The sequence below is a fragment of the Brachyistius frenatus genome, unplaced genomic scaffold (assembly GCF_029030835.1).
Source record: "Brachyistius frenatus isolate BFR_SWC_R1_liver_20210118 unplaced genomic scaffold, ASM2903083v1 Contig_33, whole genome shotgun sequence".
Taxonomy (NCBI): domain Eukaryota; kingdom Metazoa; phylum Chordata; class Actinopteri; family Embiotocidae; genus Brachyistius; species Brachyistius frenatus.
This window is the reverse complement of record NW_027210632.1, coordinates 842,843-864,284: the sequence shown is the minus strand read 5'-3', so window position 1 is coordinate 864,284 and position 21,442 is coordinate 842,843. Positions and strand designations below refer to the sequence as shown.

At 41.6% G+C, this 21,442-nt stretch overlaps 1 protein-coding gene across 5 annotated transcripts in view; it reads left to right on the top strand.

Annotated features, from left to right (window-relative positions):
* Positions 1-18,696, top strand: part of tafa5a (TAFA chemokine like family member 5a) — a 139,202-nt gene extending 120,506 nt beyond the window's left edge. For 4 of the 5 annotated variants that reach the window (XR_011310973.1, XR_011310975.1, XR_011310974.1 and 1 more), the window contains 2 exons: positions 7,854-8,062; positions 14,947-18,696. Coding sequence is in view for 1 of the 5 variants with exons in the window: in XM_069700280.1 (XP_069556381.1) it covers positions 14,947-14,955 (9 nt within the window). In the remaining 4 variants the exon portion in view is untranslated. The remainder of the gene's footprint in view (positions 1-7,853; positions 8,063-14,946) is intronic. The other variant, XM_069700280.1, reaches the window with a different exon arrangement.
* The last annotated feature ends 2,746 nt before the right edge of the window (positions 18,697-21,442 follow it).

Below are 21,442 nucleotides of genomic sequence, written 5' to 3'. Positions count from 1 at the left end.
CTGTTTTGATCTCCACCAAATCCTTGGGAAAAACAGTGTGGTTCTTGATCTGCTCCACTACAGTATGTTCATCAGTTAAATGCTAATTTTATTAGGCTCCTATGATGCTAAACACCTGGATATGGATAATTGTTAAAATACAAATATTGATGAGTGCAACTTCGAAGAATCTCGGGTGATGACAGAAAATTGAAGTCACCATCCCTGTTACTTGTGCCCCTATTAGCTACGGTTTAGCAAAAATCATGTGGTCCTGCCTCACATGGATATTCAAGCACCACCTCGAACTATTGCCATAGTGTACTTTGTGCCAACTTTTACACTGTCAGCCACAAGTATATTGATAACAGTGGAAAACCATTCACAAACCTATGAAAATATGTCCTGCCCTCCTTCATTTCCGCCAACTCTACGCTTTGTTTACTTCCTCAATGCCAGCAATTAGCTTGAATTAGGGACAATCTTAATGTTAATGACGTCAGCAGATGGGGAGCCACCGCTTTTACTGGCCAAGATGCCGCCCGTTCACTCACCGGCCCGTTCTCCACACCCTGCCTCCAGCCCCGCATCCCCTACTCCACTTTACAAGAGACGTAAACACTGTTGCTCTTCCGCCTGCATGCGCCGCGTCTATACTGTCGTAATTAAAGAGGTCTCGGTTGAGAAACAGGTTATGCAACACATACATACACAACGCAGCTGCCCTATCTGTCTGTGAATGTCAATGGGTGAACAGGGAGGACCAGTGGGGCATCGTTAATGCATCTGTCATGATTTAGTCATTAGCTGACTAATTTGTTTATTCCTTCCTGCTGAATGACAAACACCCATAAATACAGCGCAGAAACACAGACTAACTGCTGAATCTAGGTGATATGCGGTTTGCTATCAGTCAGCTGATGGTGCTCTTTCTGTGCTCTGAGTCATGTGTGCCTCGCAGTGCCCTGTCACAAAGATGACCTGAAGATGAACCTGGTTGTGGACACTGCGTTGACGGCCATTTCATATTCCACCTACGATTTAATTTGTTATGTGACAGATATAAGTGTGTGTGTGTGTGTGTGTGTGTGTGTGTGTGTGTGTGTGTGTGTGTGTGTGTGTGTGTGTGTGTGTGTGTGTGTGGGTGTGCATGTGTGTGGGTGTGGGTGTGGGTGTGGGTGTTGTTGAGTATGCAAATATGGTGGTCGCTGTGTGTTCGGAGACAAATAGATCTGATGCATGTGCAGTATAGCATGTGTGTTAACAAGCTCTTACTGATATGTTCTCTCTCAGCATCTGCATATTCATAACTGAGAATATGTGTCCCCACTCTCCTGCAAAGGGTAGCCCTGTACGCTTTGGCCCACATGTACGTTTCATATCCTGCTTAGGAAGTCAGTCAGTGCAGCTCTCATCGGCTTATGCTGACAATATGCGGGATGTGACAGGTATTTCTTGCTTGCTTCATTGGCTACTTTAAACTTGGTGACAGCTAGTCAAATGGCTGGACAGCTATGCGCACTCATCTGTGCCAGTCCGTGTGTGTGTGTGTGTGTGTGTGTGTGTGTGTGTGTGTGTGTGTGTGTGTGTGTGTGTGTGTGTGTGTGTGTGTGTGTGTGTGTGTGTGTGTGTGTGTCTCTCTCTGTGTCTGTGTGTGTGGGGGAGAGGGGGGAGGGGTGTGGGTGTCTTTCAGCAGCTTTCCCTGTCAAGGACTCTTAATAGCTGGCAACAAGCAGACTCGGGTCATTGTTTAAAATTCTTCTTAAAATATTAATTTATTTGATGGACAGACTGACCTGATGTGAACGCTCACTTTAATGTCGGGCAAGTTGAGGAGCCTCAAGAAAGATTTAGAATGTCACTTCTCAGCCACACATTGAGCCTAAAATTGTACAAATGCATTAAAGGTTAACGCCGATTCTCCCGAGCAAAAATTACATAAACCTCTCGTTATCTGCAGACCCAAGGGAGAATCACCGGCAAAAACAAAACAAACCATTTACTCCCAAGCCTCCCTCTGGTTAACGTTGAACAAATCGCCCCTTCCTGAGGCTTTTCAAGGTTAAACCCAAACTGCAGCCACCCCAATACTGCCTGAGGATGAATGTTAGCTGCGCACAGTCCAGTGAGCATGTCCGACCTGTCTGTCAGGTGTTTGTGCGAAAACATCAATGCTGACAAACAGACATATCCCCTCGGGGCATTTGACTAAGCCAAGTCAATCTGACTCAGCCCCATAGCCCCATAAAGGGATATTTTAGACAAATGTCAGGAGGCTGTTTGCGTGTATTCATCGAATGTTTGAGAGGTTGTGCTTTCATTGTCAAACAGAGGAGTGATTTTTTTTTTCAATATGACACCGCTGACCTCCTCTCTACCTTTGCTTGGCAAGACGGATTAGATGCTGGTCGTCCTCCCTCATCCTACAGAATGTCACTCTTCTCAGCGGCCACCATTCGACATGCTTCTGTATAAAAATAACTTTCTTGCATATTTGTTCGAGTCTTTTCCACTTGCTTTTGTTATATTTTCTTCACATTTTCTCCCTCTCTCCCCCGTTGTCTATCACTTTTTCAGTCCTTGCCCTGTCCTCCCTCCCTGATTGCATTTATCTTAGTCTGACCCTGCTTTGAAGAGTTCATAGTTGCTCTTGTCAATAAAAAAAAAAAAATGCAATATGGATTGCTCTAAGGTCCGCTCCAGAAGAAGTATATGAAGATTGATATGTACATCAGTTATTGTTGACACTGAAATTTTGAGTGGGGTTACTTTTAGCTGAGAAGGACACATGTCATGTAGAGGTAGACTTGTGAAGGTATAGAGAACATAATTTATTTCAGTATCAGGGCTTCTCGCTGACACAATACCTCACAGAAAATCAAGCTCAAATGAATGAGCCACCGAGAGGGTTCGCTTAACTGTATTAATGAAAATGTATGAAATGCAGAAGGACAATACACTGCATGTTCATCATTTTCTTTTTGTTTCATCTGAACACATGGAACATTACGTTTGCCAAAATATGCAACTTGCCCATAAGGAAGTAAAGATACAAAGTTATCACTAATATCTGTCAAAACATAACTGATGTGACCAAATGTTTAAGTGTTTTTGCAAATTACTTTTCATGAAGCCATGCCCCTGAACATCAAAGGTTCAATTTCCATATACACAGCATAGCAATCATAAGTAGGCTTGTCAAGCTGCAGTAGTAACCTATATTTGTTTTTCCTAAAGCAACTGTCATGTCGTCATTCTGGTTCCAATAAAAAATGACCTGGTTAGATATGAAACATCTATGTAGTCCATGCTTAAAAGCAATATCTGGCATATAAAGGGTTAAGACGCTCTTCTTTAATTGACACTGTGATGGGCCAATAAAATAATCTGTTGTGGTGTAATTTTGTCATTTGTTGTTTAACCATCTGTACTGCAGTTGTTAATATAGTTCATGAAAGGTTCATTCCTGTGTTGTGCCTCTTTACTGATGTTCAATTCCTGAGCTCCTGCGGTCCCAGTTCTTTCTTATACTGGTCCACATCACCTTTCTAATCTTTAAACGTAACCGGGGTTACATCTCCAATGTTGGATTTTATATGCAATGACATCATAGTTTAGAAAAACAACAGCAATATAGCAGCTCCTGCTTGACAAGTCGTCCGTTTCTCCTCATCCTCAAATCCTTTTGTCCAGTAAAAATTAGGCATACTGAAAATACAAACTCATTTAAGTCAAACTGTTACCATTGTGCTGCTTGAACATATGTAAGTATGGTTTTTTTCATGGTAAAGTTGTGTTAGAAACAATAATTTTGTAAGTTTGCATTCAAATACAGTATTACAGCACTATGGTTAACTACCTCTATATAGGACAAGGACAGTGCTTTTCTACATGGATCACCTGCTGGTGAGGGTGTTCATGTTTTTCCAGAGACATGCAGCTGTATTATTAGTCTTTCAGCATGATATCACTCATGTAGCCATCACATCGATATCTGACAAGCTTTTACAGGGTTCTGGTTTCAGTTCATATGTTTAAATGTCTGCTGGAGTACAGACGTTTTTAACCAATTAATTCAGTTTTAGCTTGAGTGTACTCTAAGGACTGTGTTCTTTGCAAAACCTGCCACTGTTATCACTGCAAACCACAGATGTGTTGTGATAGAATGAAAGGCCTGACAGGTATCTCAACGGTAACTAAAGACGGCTTAGCAAACTACTGTATCATTGAAAGGTTTCCCAGAGAATGGAGAATAAACCAACCTTTCATAAAGTTAGTTTTGACCATCTAAACTGACTGAAAAATAGCTGAAAATGGTTGTTTTTATGATACCCAAGCTGAACTTTCTATAATAGTGCAATATAACCTGTGTGTGTAGTCACAGTATCCTCACAATATGTTGTCTTTTGGTTCTGGAAAGATCATCTGAAGAAAATCACCAGAAAAGGAAACACTACAGCTGCTCCGGTTAACTTTCCACTCCCACAATCCTTTCTGCTCTCCATGTCGCTGAATATTTTGAATATACGTTTTATCACAGTCACCACAGTCAAATGCTGCGTTTGCTGCCTTTGCAAGGCGCTCCCCTTTTAGCAAAACGATATGTAGTCTCAGCAGTCATCTCCTATACATCCTCTGAGTGAAAGGCTCAGTGCTGTCTCTCTCCAGAGAGGAGGATGCTCTGCGCCGTGCCCTCCACCATTTTAGACTGGCAGATGAAACGGCGCGAGGAGCTATCTCTCTCTGCGTATGCCGACGCGGGGAGCTCGGCGAGAAAAGAGGCACAGTGAGTGCGCTGTTAAAGGAGAAAAGTGAAATCACCTCAGGTTATCTGGCAGCTTTTTGTGACAGCCTGATAAGACGAACAATTCAAAACAAAGAGGAATGCAGCGCGAGGAGAAGAAAGGAGCAACGCGACTGAAAGACAGGGAGAGATTTGAGCCAGTCAAATGTAAAGCATCGTAAAACATGAAGTCTCTTTTAGTTGATTCACATCAAGCGGTGGCTCTTGTTTGGCCTTTCAGTGACTGTTAAATTCATGGAAAAGGACATTCCTTTCAAAAGTAGCTTCAAGTTATAATTGCACAAAATCCAACAGACCAGCCTTTTTTTGACAGCCACGCTGCTTACATAGCACCCAGTAGAGTATTGCCAATATTTTTGATATGACGTGATTATAACAGCAAGAGAGTACAGTGTATTATACGCACCATCATTTTCAGACATTGCAAGGCACAGGGACTCGTAATGTGGACGTCAGTTCTAAAACAAAAGTGGCTAAAAAAATCCTCAGATGTCTAACGAGGCCTTAATCATATGTTCCATTAGGTCGATCCTGATTGGAGTATTTAGGCTGTGAGCGGAGTGCTATGAACAGAAGTGGCACCTACTGAGAGAAAGACTGTGATTACTGTAATCAAGACGTTTTCACCGCGGAGAGGACAGGAGAATACAGAGAGAAAGGAGGAGTATCCACAGTGCTACCTCTACAAGTGAAGAGAGAATATTGGAATATTTGATAATATGAGCTCATGCGTATGTATTTGCATATTTTATACAATTTGTAGGAGCTCTGCATGTGGGAGGGGAGGGTGTGCACAATTCTTCATATCCTTCTGTGTATTCATATGCATGGAGATGAAGACTGTTTTCGTCGACACGTAAACATATTTTTCTACAAAGTGGGCAGTTTGCACTAAACAATCTCCAGGCCATGTCTGTGTCTGCCTGTAAGCTTCCAGAACATTTACGCATTTATTCCTCTTCCAGTGACGGCACGTTGTGCGGCCGAGTATGAAAAGCTCCTTCAATTGGGGTTTGTAAGCAAGTGCTGAGGGTCCCCCAACCCCCGCCCCCCTCCCACCATTCCCCAACACCAACCCCCCTCCATCACTTCCTTTCCATCTCTCTGTGGATCCTGCTCAGGCTCAGCCTGATGGGACCCCCTCCCCACACACACACACACACACACACCACCACCACCACCATCACCATGCCCCTCCCCCCACCTCCTTGTGGTTCTGGGTCGGTACCGGCCTTGGTAATTGATCCCTCTGGGCCCTCTAGGCACATCCAACAGTGAGTTGAACAGAATCACCACTAAGAAGACAGCTGCTTGGCCACCCCAGACAGGCCGAGAGAAAAGGGAGAAAGAGAAAGAGACCCTGTTGCTGCTAACCATTAGCTGCGTCTGCCAGCTTCCTTCTAGAGGGAGCCAAGTCAGCACATCGCTTCGCCTTTGAAGGAAAACGAAGTCCTCCATTTTTTTTGAATGATATTGGAACTGTTAAGGGCGAGAGAAGCGAGAGGAACTGAGTTGAAGATTGAGAAAGTCTATCTTTCAAAGTTCCTATCAACAGCCTAAGAGCTTGTTGGATTGATCTACTAAGTGAGCAGTGTAGACTCTGCTGTCCAGCAGAGTCCCTGCTTGTAATTCAGCCCAAGTGTCGACATTGTTCCATTCCAGACATTCAGCTATTTCCATGTGGCATTGAAAAACAGACATCGATTTCATAAAAGCAAGGATTTATAACTAGCTTGTGTTTATGTGTGAGCAGCTAAAAGTTACAAGAAATGAAAATGTATTCCAACATACAAGCACAAACAAATGCACACATGCAAAGGATAAAACAAGTGCATCCTGACACCCAAGCCAATTGCAGTACATTTGTTATGTTCTCAGAAAAAAAGTGCTTCCAAAAATGATTACATTTCAGTCTATGAAGGAGGAAAAACAGGCTTGTTCTGAGCTGTGGGACAATGGATTTTCAAAGAAATTCCTTTGGGTTTTCAATCGTATTATTTAGCTAAAGTGGTAGAGAAGAAGACAGTGTTCTCAATCAATAGAAGAAACAATCATGTCTGAAAACTTTGAAATCTTGTTTTTTACTGAACGGTGATGCACGCAAAAGAGTATACAGCCACACCAGCACCAGGAATAATGTTTACAACTTAGTATAGCACTAATGTGCTAATATTTGCTAATAAGCACTGAACAATTATTAAAGATGAAGCTAATGGGATTGTGATTAGTTTTGCTGCTGATTTGAGACAAACTTGCCTGATGATAGTGCTAAAGAAAATGCCAGAGGCTCCATCATCTGGGGACCATGAATGTCTCTGCAAAATTTACTCCCAATCCACTCGGTTTGATATTTACTACACACTCTTTAAAATGTGAAAAGTCTTACCTGCAGGTGGCGCTACAGGATCAAGTCAGTGGTTCACCACAATCACCAGTTACCATAATCTGGGGACCATGAAAGTCTGCACCAAATTGTATGGGAATTCATCCAATAGATGTTGAGATATTTCAATCTAGAACAAACTGGGGGACAACTGAGCAGCATTAACTTTTTTAGAGCCGCGCTGCTGCCAGGGCCAAAGGACATCATAGAATACGATATGAAACTTCAATAAGGCATGCGTATATGGCTTATAATGTTAAATAATGAATAATATAAGAACATTACAAATTACTTCAAAATAATTAATTATAAATGAATTGATGATGCATGAATTATTTATTGACATTTCATTTCAGGTTACTGCTTAACAAGACGATAATGATTAAATAAGATTAATGGGTAAAACACAAAGCCTCTTTCAATTTTGCTTGTATGTGCACTACTTCTATAGTTAACACCAGAACACATTTAACGCAGAACAGTTTCCTTTTGATAAACACAAGCACTGATTTGCTCTACAAATGTCGACAAATCCAAATAGACACCTGTCCAAGACACTTTAATGAGACAAATTCTGAAAATGGTGGCGGTGGTGCTGGTGTGACTGTGTCTAAATCTGGAAAAACAAAACTGCATCCTTGGGCTTGATAACCTTTGCCGCCTTCCCCTCTCCCTCTCTCCCTTCAGGCTCTATGACGCGACAAGAGTCCCCCTCGACACTCTTGCACTATGGAGAGCATTGATGACCCCTTGACAGACAGCCAAAATCCACCTACCAACACCTCCACCACCTCTACCATCACCATCACAACAGCTCCACCCATACCCTGGTCCCGCAAAGGCATCAAGCAACACAAGCAGCTACAGAGCACCAAGGGCCTCATGGAGGCAGCAAGGTACAACACAAAGCCGCCTAATCTCGATCTTCCTTCGGGAAAACCTTTGATTTGTGACTAAATTGACTTGAAATGAACTGTTATTGGCCAAGTATGTGAACACGTGCAAGACATTTGTCTCATGTCTCTCAATATATTTACATGAGATGTATGTGTGCTGAAATTGATATTAGATGGGTAAAGAATAAAGTACGTTATATATCGTCAATGATTATATACAGTAGATGCATGTGTGCTTGTTTGTGTGCAGCTTTTATATGACACGTGACTGTCATGACAACAACAGGTAGCTGATATATAAGTGTTCATCAGGGTGGTGGCGAGACGGAAGAACTGTTCTCGTTTCTGTAAGTTTTGGCGTATAGAGTCTTATGGGAAAAGTTGGCGCAGGTGTGTCCTGGGTGTGAGGCATCTGCTGTGATTTTCCCTGCTTGTTTCTTCAGTCTTGAAGTGTACAAGTCACGGATAGTCGGCAGATCGGCACCAATAATCCTTTCTGCTGACTTGACTGTCCATTGTGGTCTGTTCCTGCCCTGTTTGGTGGCCGATCCAAGCCAGACTGTGATGGGTGTCCAGATAAAACACTCGATTAATGTAATGTAAACTGGATTAGTGATGTTTGAGGCAGGATGAAGTTCCTGAGCTGTCACAGTATATGCTTCCTCTGTTGGGCCTTTTGAATGATTGTGTCAATGTTGTTCTCCCTCTTCGGCTCCTGGGAGATTGTAGATTTCAGCAGATGTCTGGTGAGGGGGCGCTCATGGGCCCAATGAATGTTGAGTTGTCGGCAAATTTCAGGAGTTTTACAGATGGGTCTCCTGAGGTACAGTCGCTGGTGTAGAGGGAGAAGAGCCCTAGGGGAAGTGTGCATCCCCGGGGGCTGGTGGTGCGAATGCTGGATGTGGATTTCTCCAGCATCACCTGCTGTTTCCTGTCTGTCAGAAAATGTCTGGTCCACTGACAGGTGGAGGCAGGCACACTGATGTGTTTGGATAGAGGGGTGATGATGCAGAACGCCGAGCAGAAGTCTACAAACAGAATCTTTGCATATTAAAACTCGGAAGTCAAGGCGTTGCATGATGTAAGGCAGTCCTATGCTGACTGCATCATCCACTGACCCGTTGACCCGGTGGGCAAACTGCAGAGTTCCAGCAAAAAAACCTGTGATGTCCTTCAGGTGGGTCAGCACCTGACTCTCAAGGGACTTCATGAACACAGACGTCAGGGTGACAGGCCTGTAGTCATTCAGTCCTGCGATGGAGCGTTTCTTTGGGACCGGGGTCATGGTGGGGCATTTGAAGCAAGGGGGTGTGGCTTCAAATAGGTCCAGGGATCTGTGGGAGAAATGAGTGAAGACGGTGGCCACCTGATCAGCATGGGCTCTCAGACAGGAGGGTAAAACACCATCTGGGCCTGGAGCATTCCTGATGTAGTGTCTTTGAAAGAGCCGACAGCCATCCTCCTCACAGATCCTCAGTGTAGGTGGGGAGTCGGTGTGCAGACAGTGGGGAGGGGAGGTGGGTGATTTGGTGGTGAAGTTTGTTGTGAGGTTTGTGGGGAGGAGTGTGACTGTAGACGTATGTAGACTGCAGTAAAGTGCATTCAGGTTGTCATCCAGTTTAAGGTTCTGAACAGTATGCCTGTAATGTCCTGCAAGCCTCTCTGTGCCAATGTATTGCTGTTTGCTGAAAACCTGTTTTTCAGGGTGAATAGTTACTGAAGGTGCAGAAAGTTTTGGTGGGCATGCTCACATCCTCACAGATACCGATGCACACAGTGTTGGTGAGTTCATTCAAGTCATTAGATGCAGCCTCAAAACTACAGTACAGTCAAAGTAAGCCTGTGATTCTATCTTTGACTCCTTGGTCCCTCTTCTCAGAGTTTTAACCACAGGTTCTGCCCATTTTTATTTATGCCTGTAAGGTGGGGGAAGATGAATCAGGCAGTGATCAGACAGTCCCAAAGCTGCACAAGGAACAGAGCAATGTACATCTTTTAGTATGGTATAGCAGTGATCCAGTGTTTTTCTTTTTTCCTGGTGGAACTTGATATGCTGTCTGCATTTTGGCAGTTTGTGGCTGAGATTTGCTCGGTTAAAATCACCAAGAAGGATCAGGAGGGAGTATGGTTATCTGGTCAGCAAGGTGTTGTAAGGTCTCCCCAACAAAGGCCTGTAATATCTGTACACCCAATCCATCCCCCCCCCCCCCTCTTGTTGTCCGCTTTAACGTGCGGTCCGCTCTGTGGAGTCGGAAGCCTGGCAGATGTAAGACGCTGTCAGGGACGGTCTTACCAAGCCAGGTTTCAGTGAGACGTAGGGCGGCAGACACTGACGAGTCCCTGCGCGCCTTCTTGAGGAGCAGCAGTTTGTGTATTTTGTTGGGCAGTGAGCGGATATTCACAAGATGTAATCCCGGCTGTCACAGCTTATCCAAAAGCTCCAATGTGCTCCCCTTGCCTGCGTCTCCTCCAAACCCGACAACTACTGCTCCTCGAAAAAGATTCTGGGGGTGTGAAGATCAGAGAAGAATTTTGTGGAGTGGACTATCGAGCATTAAACAAGTCCTTCCCGGTGAATTTCAATAGGTAAAGGAGTACCGAAGTTCCCACAAATAGACAGAAAAAGTACTCGAGAACGCTGCACCAAGGGAGGGAACACAAACACATCCTGCTCCAGCTTTAGTAGAACATGCAAACAACAGGAAGCATAGACTCACATGAATGCGCGCACATAAATCCACAATTGAAACAACCGTCTGCTTGTTTGATATCTTTATTTGGCTCCCTCATTTTTCCTTAAGCTCACCATTTCCCTTGTGTGTGTTTAACCAAAGAAAATCCATGTGCACGGCAAAACCAGTAAAAGCCATCGGTTTATTTCCAGCCTGCTTTATTGGCACGCCTTGTATATTGTCTTTAAAGTATTGTGTCAGATGGCGTCTGCGCACTCAAATAAAACAAGGCGCCAAGCAGACTCTGATATTAATACATGTGATCGGGAAATAGAGAGTGGCCGTGTAGTAAATCTAACGTACAGCGCAATAAAAGGGATGAGGCCAAAGTCATAAAAATGCCCGCTCTCATAGTTTTCGGGGAAAAAAACAGGCTCTTCTGTCGGTCAGTACTGTCAGCATTTATGGCCCATGTTATAATTCGCTTTTGAGGGAAAATCTGATCCCACTGCTTTTCAGTCCAGACAGCAAAGTCTTCAGTAGATTTGAAACTATAAATAGACACAGGGTGGAATGCATGGGGTGAACTCAGACCTCGGCACGGTGCATCAAATAGAAGATGATTGTCTATTTACTCACAGAAAAGGACATCTACAATCGGATTTAAGCACTTGATCTCTTAATATAGAGTTTAAAGGAAAACAAAGTTGCAGCATATCGCCCGCAATCTTCTGATCTCATACAGTGACATGCAATACAGAAGCTTTCACTGAACGACCAGATATAATCTATACATTACAGTGTATTGAGGACCATGTTGACAACACGTCAGGCAAGTTGTTTGTAATTTAAACAAATCAATGACATTTTGTTGTTACTGCCTGACGCCAACGATAAATGTGTTCTAATGTTTCCTCTGGAGCATTAAGTTCTGATCATATTGCATAATGCAGAGAGTAAAATGTGTTTGCTTTGATGTTCTGAAGAAATGCAGTATGAAAGGGTCGATAATGACATAACGCCCCAGATAGCTTTGAACTCTCCTAATGTGGAATGGGGCCCAGTGTCTGGAGGCCCGTGCATACATGTTCATGTATTTTGATGTTTGCATCTGCTCCAGGCATTATCCAACTTCACAGCATGTAATGAGCAATTTCCCGTCTCTTATTAACCTGTGGATCATTCCTAGCCTACCAGTTCACTTATGAATATTCATCTGGAATGCTATTGTGCGACTTGCGCAGTACAGAGAGCGTGCTCGACTGCACAATACTTAACATCAAACAGCGAGGGCAAGAACAAGTATTAGAAAAAAAGTAGAGTGAGGGGATGCAAAAAGCAGAGGCACTTTAGAATGACAGATAGAAAAAGGCTTGGTTCAATTAGCTGATGCTTCAGCACCACCTCGCATTCCTCAGCAAAGCTTCCAGCGACTGTACAAAATAATTTAATCATACATCAATTAATCAACGGTATACTCCTGAGATTCTGCATTACCCACATCTATCAGTGTCTCGATGAAGAGTTTGGTTTGGCAAAGTAGATCCATTTTCTTTCATGCATGCCCATTCACACGTTCACCACGGGTCACAGCGCTGTGACATTTTGAAGGGAGTCAGCGAAAGTTCATACGGAGAGGAAATGTCAGGCCAGAGCCATATGTTCGGGTGCATTCGCTTTCACTTCTCCAACTCCCAGCTGGAGAGGCACTCCGCATTTATTGTGGATATAGTTATCTGTAGCTTGAACAGATGTGTTCGCACGGACCTTCACTAGAATGCACATACTGAGTGCATGTGAACGCCATCACAAATGCGTGCACGTTCTAATCTATACGTCAAAGCATTTCAGCCTGGCTTCGAGACAGGAAGCGCTATGCAACGTCTCTAGGAAACCAAATATTGTCCTCGTCCTCGATCGAACGCCGCTGGGTACGTATCGATATGTATTGAGTGAATTGCCTGCTTGCTCCATAACAAGAGAAGCCTGCGTAAATTGCACATTAACACAGATGGATTACATCCATGATGTTCCCTTCTGTTATTACAAGACCCAGAGCAGTTATCAGTCGTACTTGAATGTTTAACTATTTTCCAGTTGAAGGTCTTGTTTGAATAGCCAAACCACTGGACTCAAAGTTTATCCATATGTTCACCCGCATCGCATTTCCCTCCTCTCTGCATTCTCCTCCGGCGCAAGACTGTAAAATATTCGCTCGCTGTTATAAGATATAAAATAGAGTAATACGGTCGTTTCCTGATAAACCCCAGGTAATAATCACCTGGGCCGGTAAATTTTATTCATGGGGCAAATTCATCTCATATTCATCTGACATTCTTTCCTCTTTTTAATAGAAGGCTTGCATTTCCCTGAGATGAGATTTGTGTGTGAGATTTATGGGTAACCATTTGCCACAGTGGGTGTGAGGAAAAAAAAGAGAATATAAGAAAATTACCATGGTAGACACAGACTATGTGGCAGCTCACATAAACAAAGGACCACATCTCTGCCTACTTATATTCATTTGCATTGTATTTCTCTCCTTCCACAACAATGTTTCTGTGCAGTGATTCTGCACTCCGTCCATTTTATCAGTGGCTGCTTGATCATACAGTTACATTGTAATCTCAGCGTGCTCCACTAGGAGGCATTGAGAGAGGGAAACTGTGCTAACACTGGGATTTAACACCTGTTTGGGCAGTTAGCACAGTCACGGCCTTGCTTTAAGCCGTTATACCTCTGGATCATTTCATGCCCAGCTCCAGCAAAAAACATCACATTATCTCTATTAAACCCTGAGCTCCTTGAGACGTTTATTATTCCCACAGCATAAAACAATGTCATCTGTGATGCATGCTCGTACTCCACTCAACACCTGCACCCTGTGATATCATCAAGAGTTCATAATAATAAATTAAATTAAGCTTTGGTGGCAAAGCAAGTGTCTTAGAAGGTATCAACACCTTTATCAAGTTGGATGTGTGACTGGTGGGGGCCAGATGGCAAGGATGCTTCCAGGTTTGTCTTTCTGTGGCAGATGAATTGTTTCTTAGCCTCTGCCCTGTGAGACTACCTTTGTCATTGGGTGACACCTGCTGAAGAATTGTAAATATTTGACTCGCAAAACACTCTTACAATGCAATTAGAGTGATTGCAATAACATAACGCTTTTAGCAACACACCGTGTATTCAATGAAAAGGTTATTTTCTTTCCGTTAAAGAATGGTTCCACATTTTTTAGATTCATATTTGCTTTCTTGCTGAGTTTGAGGTCAAATTCAACCATTGTTTAGCTGCCAGTTAACTTTATTTAGCATACTGACTGGAAACTCAGGAGGTCTACGAAAGTAGCAAAATCTGCCTAGCAACATCTCTGAAGTTCATGAACACATGAATATCATGGAAAAGCGTGTAATACTCTAGCGAGTCCACTAGAGGGCACTGTGTTTTTGTTACGGTTTGTGTCGTCTCCACACACTCACGTCTTTTTTTTTTTTTCCTAAACCCAAATTGTGTTTTTTTTTTCTCCCCAAACTCTAAACCATGGGGTTTTTCAGGCCACCACGAGGCAAGAATGTGATACTGCCATGCTACTCTGTAGTTGACAGGCATGTGTATTACAGGTGCGATATCAGTTTGTATTATATCTCGTTGCACTCCCAAATGGTAAAATGTAATTTTTACATTTGAGTATTTTGTATTACAAAAAGAGTAATAATGTATAGATTAGTGACCTTTTAAGATGCTACTAATTTATGGCCTTTGGACAGAGCCAGGTAAACTGCTTTCTTCTATTTAGATTATTTTTACATTAAGTCCACCATTTCCTTACTCCAGCTTCATATTTAGGGGACACATAAAAAAAGTGGTATCAATCTTCTCAAATAAGTCTCAGCAAGAAAGCACATAAACATATTTCAGACTTTAAAAGAAGAAAAAAAAATCATTTACACAGCAAAAAATAAAAATAAATGCTGCATTAAACAATTCTGTTAAATGAAAGAAAAAAAACTGCTGGAATATTTTCATTTAAACAGTGTACTTCAAAACGCAAATTGCTTCATATCCAGGCAGTATGAAGAATATGGAAATCAGTTGAATCACAATGTCTTTTTTCCAGAATACACCTCCAGATAATTCTCTCAGGAGCTGACAGTGACAACGACTGTGTGCTATAACAGTTGTGTTTGCTCTGTTCTTGTTGATTCACAGGTCTCGTAACACAACCAGAGATGGGAAAACCAGGGAGTGACTGTTTGAGGGAGTAAGCTCTCTCCTGGACACTGGACAAACTAGCTATAAAACACTTCCTATTTCCTGTGACTGCCCCCTCACCCCCTCTGGGTTTCTGGCTACTCCCTCCTGCTATCTGTCGTTGGGTCAACACGTTGCGTCCACCTCCTCTCCTCTATATCTGCCTGCTCGTGCCACGGAGGATCAGACACCTCAAAACCCCATGAATGGTTTTTTGCCTCATTGGAAGTCCACCGTTTGGAGCTGCTAACTGCATCAAACAAGGGATTTCCGACATCTCTCCCCTCGACTCGAGTACAGGAGTTCCAGAGCAAACCCTGTTGCTTCTCGGACCACCTTGCGAGGCAGTAAAAAAAACAAACTGAGCGCTCTCTGCTGTGAATAGGCCTTCTGCTGGAGTAAACCTCCCATATTTTTATAGACCAAAGAGCAAACCAACACATATGATCATTATGACAGAGAGGACCACCTGGCAAAGGCACACTGAGACTTTGTGAACAGGCTTTGTGTGTCGCTACTGACCAACGACTGCCCCCACAGAGACACGGTGCACAAGTGGACCAATGCTAACCGAACCTTTGGGAGCGGTGGCGTAACGTACCGTACACAATCAAAGGAGTACTTTTAAAACTTTCCAGACATTTTTTTTCTCAGACTAAGCCCACCACTGTATTTTGGAACTGGAGATATAGGTACTACATACGTATAACTGTGTATCAAAAAAAAAAAAAAAAAAAAAAATCTGATTTGCATTTTTCAGTAGCTACGGTTGGGACAGCTTGCAGGAAGAATTGTCGGGTTGGTCGTTGATAAGGAGTGCTAATCCTATCAAAGAAATGATAACTATCTACAGAGAGTATAAATGCTGTTGAGTCTGAAAAGGAGTAAAGAAATGTCATTAAATGTATTTTGAAAGGCCCTAAAAAGTTATATATTTAACAGTTTTATATGTTGTACCTTTGTAGAGAAGCTTATTGGACTTAAAATGTGGTCACAATGGCAGTTTAGTAGGATGTGAACAAATGCTGTTGTTCTCATTACTGCTGGCTCGTAGTCCCAGGTTTTCTGTTCACACCTCAGTAGCCGCTTTCTTTTCATGGTCATCTACAAGTCACTGTCTATCCGAACCATTAATGAAAAAAAAAAAAAGGAAAGTGACACAATTTATTGAGAACTGATCTGCAGCCAACTGAACATTGTAAATCTATGGTAGTCAGTGGAAGCCATTGAAATCTGCTAATTTGCTATGATATTGTATTGTACACGGTGTGGAATACTGACTCATTTCCTCTCTATGGGTTTTGATCTCTTAATTTATTTTTGTGCTTGTGTTTCTTCGCACAAATCCAGCCTCTCTCCGGTGGCGACGAATACAGCGAGGAGAGAGAGAGAGAAAGAGAAAGCACTGCAGAAGTATTAGAGAGTCATTTACATACATTTTTTTATCATGAAATATTTTAAGAATAAATTAAAAAACATGAAAATAAACGTGCCCTGCAAATTTAGATGGTCTTGGTGTTCAAGGTCATCAACAGGAAATTCAACTGATCTTATTCTGGTCTTACTTTGAATGAATGTATAGTTTCTGGCACCAAAACAAGTGACTGAAAATGACAGTTTCCATTTGTTTCCCTGGTAATCATGAGGGTTTACGACCAATTCCATTGTGGACTGAAGTCCAAAGAAAAAGCCACCTTAATCATAAGGTCAGAGACCTTAGTCAAGGTTGTTTTTTTGCTGCACCAGTGACCAACAGGTTTTTGTGCTGGGTAGATGTCAGGTGCATAACAGTGAAGCTGGGGGTTGCTGAAAATAAGTGACACATCACATATGAATGCTCTGATTTAATTTTTTAGTTCATTTTGTCATTTTTTTTTCCAGTATAAGCATTTACCAAACAGCTGAGCTGTCAATTAAAACAAGAGTGCACTTTAAAAAACAAACATCTTACATGTGTCCCCATTAGTAACATTTAAGGTGGGGGAAAAAATGCGTATGAAAAATATTTTTTTTTCAAAGATAAAAAAAATTATCAAATGGACTTGTTAAAAAAAACAAAAACACTTTTGGGCTGTACTTTCCTTTTTCTTTTTTTTTTTTTCTACAAACTGTTCAAGTATAAACAAACAGAACACACCAAAGCAGTGTGTAGGATTTTGTGGCATCTAGTGGTGAGGTTGCAGATTGCAAACAACTGAATACCCTTCGCTTCGCCCTCCCCTTCCAAGCATGTCAGATAATCTATGGTGGCTGTAAAAAAATGTGAAAGACCCTCTCGAGATTCCGTATTTGGTTTGTCCCTTCTGGGCTTCTGTAGAAACATGGCGGTGCAACATGGTGCGCTCCGTGAAAGAGGACCCACTCTCTCTGTAGATCTGAAGAGCACAAAAGAAACAATGACTCTTGTTGTCAGGTGATTATACAACAATGAAAACTTAATTCTGAATATCATATTCTATTTCTGCCAATATACCCCCCCTAAATCCACGGCAGCTTCACATTTTTATAATTGAATCAGTATTATTTGTGTCAGCAACATAGGTTCTGAAGAAAAGAAAAGAAAAATCATTCAGATTTTAATGTTAACAAATGTACAACAAATCGTTATCAGTAAATAATTATTTTCCAAAGCAATATTCTGGGTTTTTAAATACAAATGTTAATGACAAATAATGGACATCTCAACCAAAATTTTGAGCAAATCTCTTCCGTACCCAGTTTGAACTGAACTACACCAAAAACCACATCACGAATCACATGTAAGCTGATCCCAGTACACGGATATCTGGGCAGAAAGAGTCTATATGCAGGAAAAATATTTCTGGTGGAAATAAATGTTTAAAAAATAAAAATAAAAACATGAAGAACAATTCCTTCACAGGTGACATATCACTTGCAGGTCAGGTCAAAAAGGACATCTGTAGTGCAGAAAAAAAAAAGAAAAACAACAGATTAAAATACTACTCAATGGGCTCAATTTAAAGACCAGCACCCCCACCCCCGCCAACACACACTCCCCCATCCCCTGAAGACAAAGGTTTAAAACAAAATATGCATATCTTTTATCATTTTTTTTTAAATAACAAAATTCCCTCACTTGTATTAAGTGTTTGAAATATCATGACTGATACAAGCTGAGAGCCATTTCACACAATAACGGGTCATAATAATGACAGAAAATGTCAGCAGTTTGAGACATTAATCCATATAAGTATGTAATTATACATTCCACAAAACCCTTTTGTACAATGATGAATGCTATCATGTGGTTTCCCCATACACTATTCAAGGGCTGTTGAGATGACTTCATAGGGTGACACTTGCAGTAATAATGACTGTTACTCAGCTCCAGAATTAAGCAGGGCTCATTATGGCTTTGTTTTCAGTGTCGCCCAGAAACAGCAATTTTAGCTGTAATCTGACATAACTCCACTATTTGTGTATTTTTTTTTTAGTTCACTGTGGTAAAACTGCTGGACTTTTCTCAGACACAGCACTCCAAGGTGTTTCTATATGTGCTACAGTCAAGAACTATCTCACTAAGATGTCACTTTCCTGTGAAAACCATGTATGCAATACTTTTTACAGATTCCAGTGGGTGATTGAATGCTTTAGTTTAAGCTAATTAGACCCATAAAGCTAAATTGAATGTTCTTTTGGTGTATCTGAACATTTTGGAATCATTAAATGTGGAGATACAAGGTGCAATCCAAAAGCTTCGAAACTGTTCTTGCTGTGCACATATGGAGTGCAACACTATGACGTGCACGGTTTAGGGGGAAAGGGATCAACCTTCATGCGAAAGTGTTACAAGTTGATGTGCGCTCTCTGTTCAACTTCCCGATCCTTGGTGAAAATTGTAAATGCATGTTAACACAGGTACTGATGTTAACCAAGTGACGCACCTTTGAATACTTACTTTGAAGTTATGACTTCCCCCTGCTCCATGCGTATCACTATGCTGTGCTCGGCTCCTGCACAATAGGAACAGTCTCAGAACTTGTTGTCACAGGACAATATGACGATAAATAATATTGCTTAAGATTCCGACCATACATATAGTAAATCCTCTGAAAATGTAATGTTATATAGATTCAAACAAATAGAATAGATGCTATTGTAGCACTAACATTCATGTGCATAGCATCACAACTGGAAGCTAATCATACTCCCAACATGCAACTGAAACCTCTTGTGAACATACTATATAGTAAGAATGGACTTTTATGTTTTTTTTTTACTCATGGCACAGTAGTTTGATGTGATCGATCTTATATAACCTTGTAATGGAATTGGAAAATAATCCAAAAAAGATCATCAAAGTAAGGATTTGTTTAATATTACACTTGCTGTAGTGTTTAAATGTATATTTGAAAGATAAAACAGACCAAAGTCAAAATGTAAAATGATGCCGTTTTATAGAATTAATCATGAGTCCATCCCACAATCTGAATGGGGTTTAACTATAACCCTAATGCAGGAGACATTTCCAGCAGCCAAAATGGTAAAAATAACTTCAGAGTACAATGTGTTCCAAAGGTACACAGTCTGCAACACTGTTGTCAAGATATCTTAAAGTTGCCTGCTCCCTCTCTGACCCGGCAAAGATCACGAACACCGAGAGCCAGGCTATGCTGTGCACAATATCTCTATTATGGAGCGGATACACACATCAGTGGTTCTTCAGATGTGCGTAAACACACCGGGGGGAAAAAGCGGGACTATAGGTACTTCCAGGTATATGCAATATTTGTTCAATGCATCTGTTGCATCCCACATTACACCAATGGGAATATGTGTGCACCTCCTCAAACAAGAAGCAGAAATCCATCCGAATCCGTTCAGACTTCATGCAGGAAACAAAGTCCTTTGATGCCAAGTTAAACACGGAGAAGCAAAGGTCTTAACCCCAGCTTCTCTTGTTAAATCCATAGTTTGAAACATTCTGCTTCCCCGTGCTTAACTTTTACTCTGAGAGCTAAGACGGTGATCTGGCTGGATCATCCATGTGCACCTCCCTCCATGACTCAGTGTACAGAGGAATATCTGGAGCCGGAAATTAAACCTCAGGTTTTTTTTTAATGTCTCGACTCCCTGCCGGATGGGGGAGGAGTGTTTAATTACATTGGATTGAATTCCAATAATCTGCTCCATATCCTTGAGGTTATTCTGACAGCATTTGGAGTCATGCCTCTACATGTTTTAATTTGATTAGGACAGGACAATGGGGTTTCCTGCAGCAACAGCTATAAACAGGAGTCACAAAGGAGCCCTGTTGAGTATGACGACACAATTGTTTTTGTCAGATTGGGGCAAATATAATGGTGAGGATATTGGTGCCCACTTTTTTTTTTTTTCTTCTTTTTTAGCTTCAAAGCTTCATTCATCTCTATTTTGCTCTTCTTTTTTTTTTAGATAACGCCTGTGCTTGAATTCCTGCGTGTTTCTGTTTATGTGTCAGTCATCGTGTCTCTCGGTGAGCGACGCCTGCAGAGACAAGGGAAAGAGCACACAGGCTGCATGCCGCTCTACAGCCTGCAGTAAACCCTGAGGGTGAAAGGTTCTCCCTCCATTTACAGCCCATATAAATCTCTGGAATACCAATACTGCACAGCACCGCACAACACATTATTATTTGCTTTGATGGATAACATTTACCTGCTAATTTAAATTTCATACTGTGAGTCTCTGTTTACAATATAAATCTAATTAAGCGCAGCCATCACAACACAAGGTGGATCGATACGCAATATGGCCAACACAGCTGCTTACCTCACAAGGATGCTTTCCCTTGCCAATATTTTCAACCTATGAAATTATTTTGGTTTTCTCAGTGGCCAATAATCTGTCAAGGTTAGGGCAACGAGAGAAAAAACATTACCTCAGTGGGTGACACATTTGCTGAGAAAAAAACCCCGATTAAACCAGAGTCATGTCGTTTTAAGACAGGATGTATCTATTAATTTGTTTTCTTTATTGGTCAATTTATAAAGGGTTGATCGTTTTTTATGACTCTGCTAATTATGAATGAATACTAATTAACAGTACAATTTTATGCTTTGACTAATTAACAGTACAATTGTATGCTTTGAAGCTGCTATTATCAGTATTATTTTTTTTTATTAACAAAGCAACAAATAACTATGAGTGATGGGAAAGGGATGTCTTGAGTGTCAATCCCAGAGAGAATTGTCGTCCAACTCCAGTTTCCCTAATCTCTACAAAGTCTTTTAGCCTCTTTGAGGTCATTGATTTGTTTTGGTTTTTACAACTAGCAACGTCATTCTTTTGGTTTAGTCTAATCAGCCACATTTCCTGCCACAGGAAACTGCTGTTGTCTGTGAAAAAGCTCGAATAAACCTGCCATGTGCTATCTGCTTTGCACTGAACAGAAAACAGGCATTACTTATGGCTAGCTGGTGAAAATGGAGGTGAAACAGAAAATGAAAAGTAT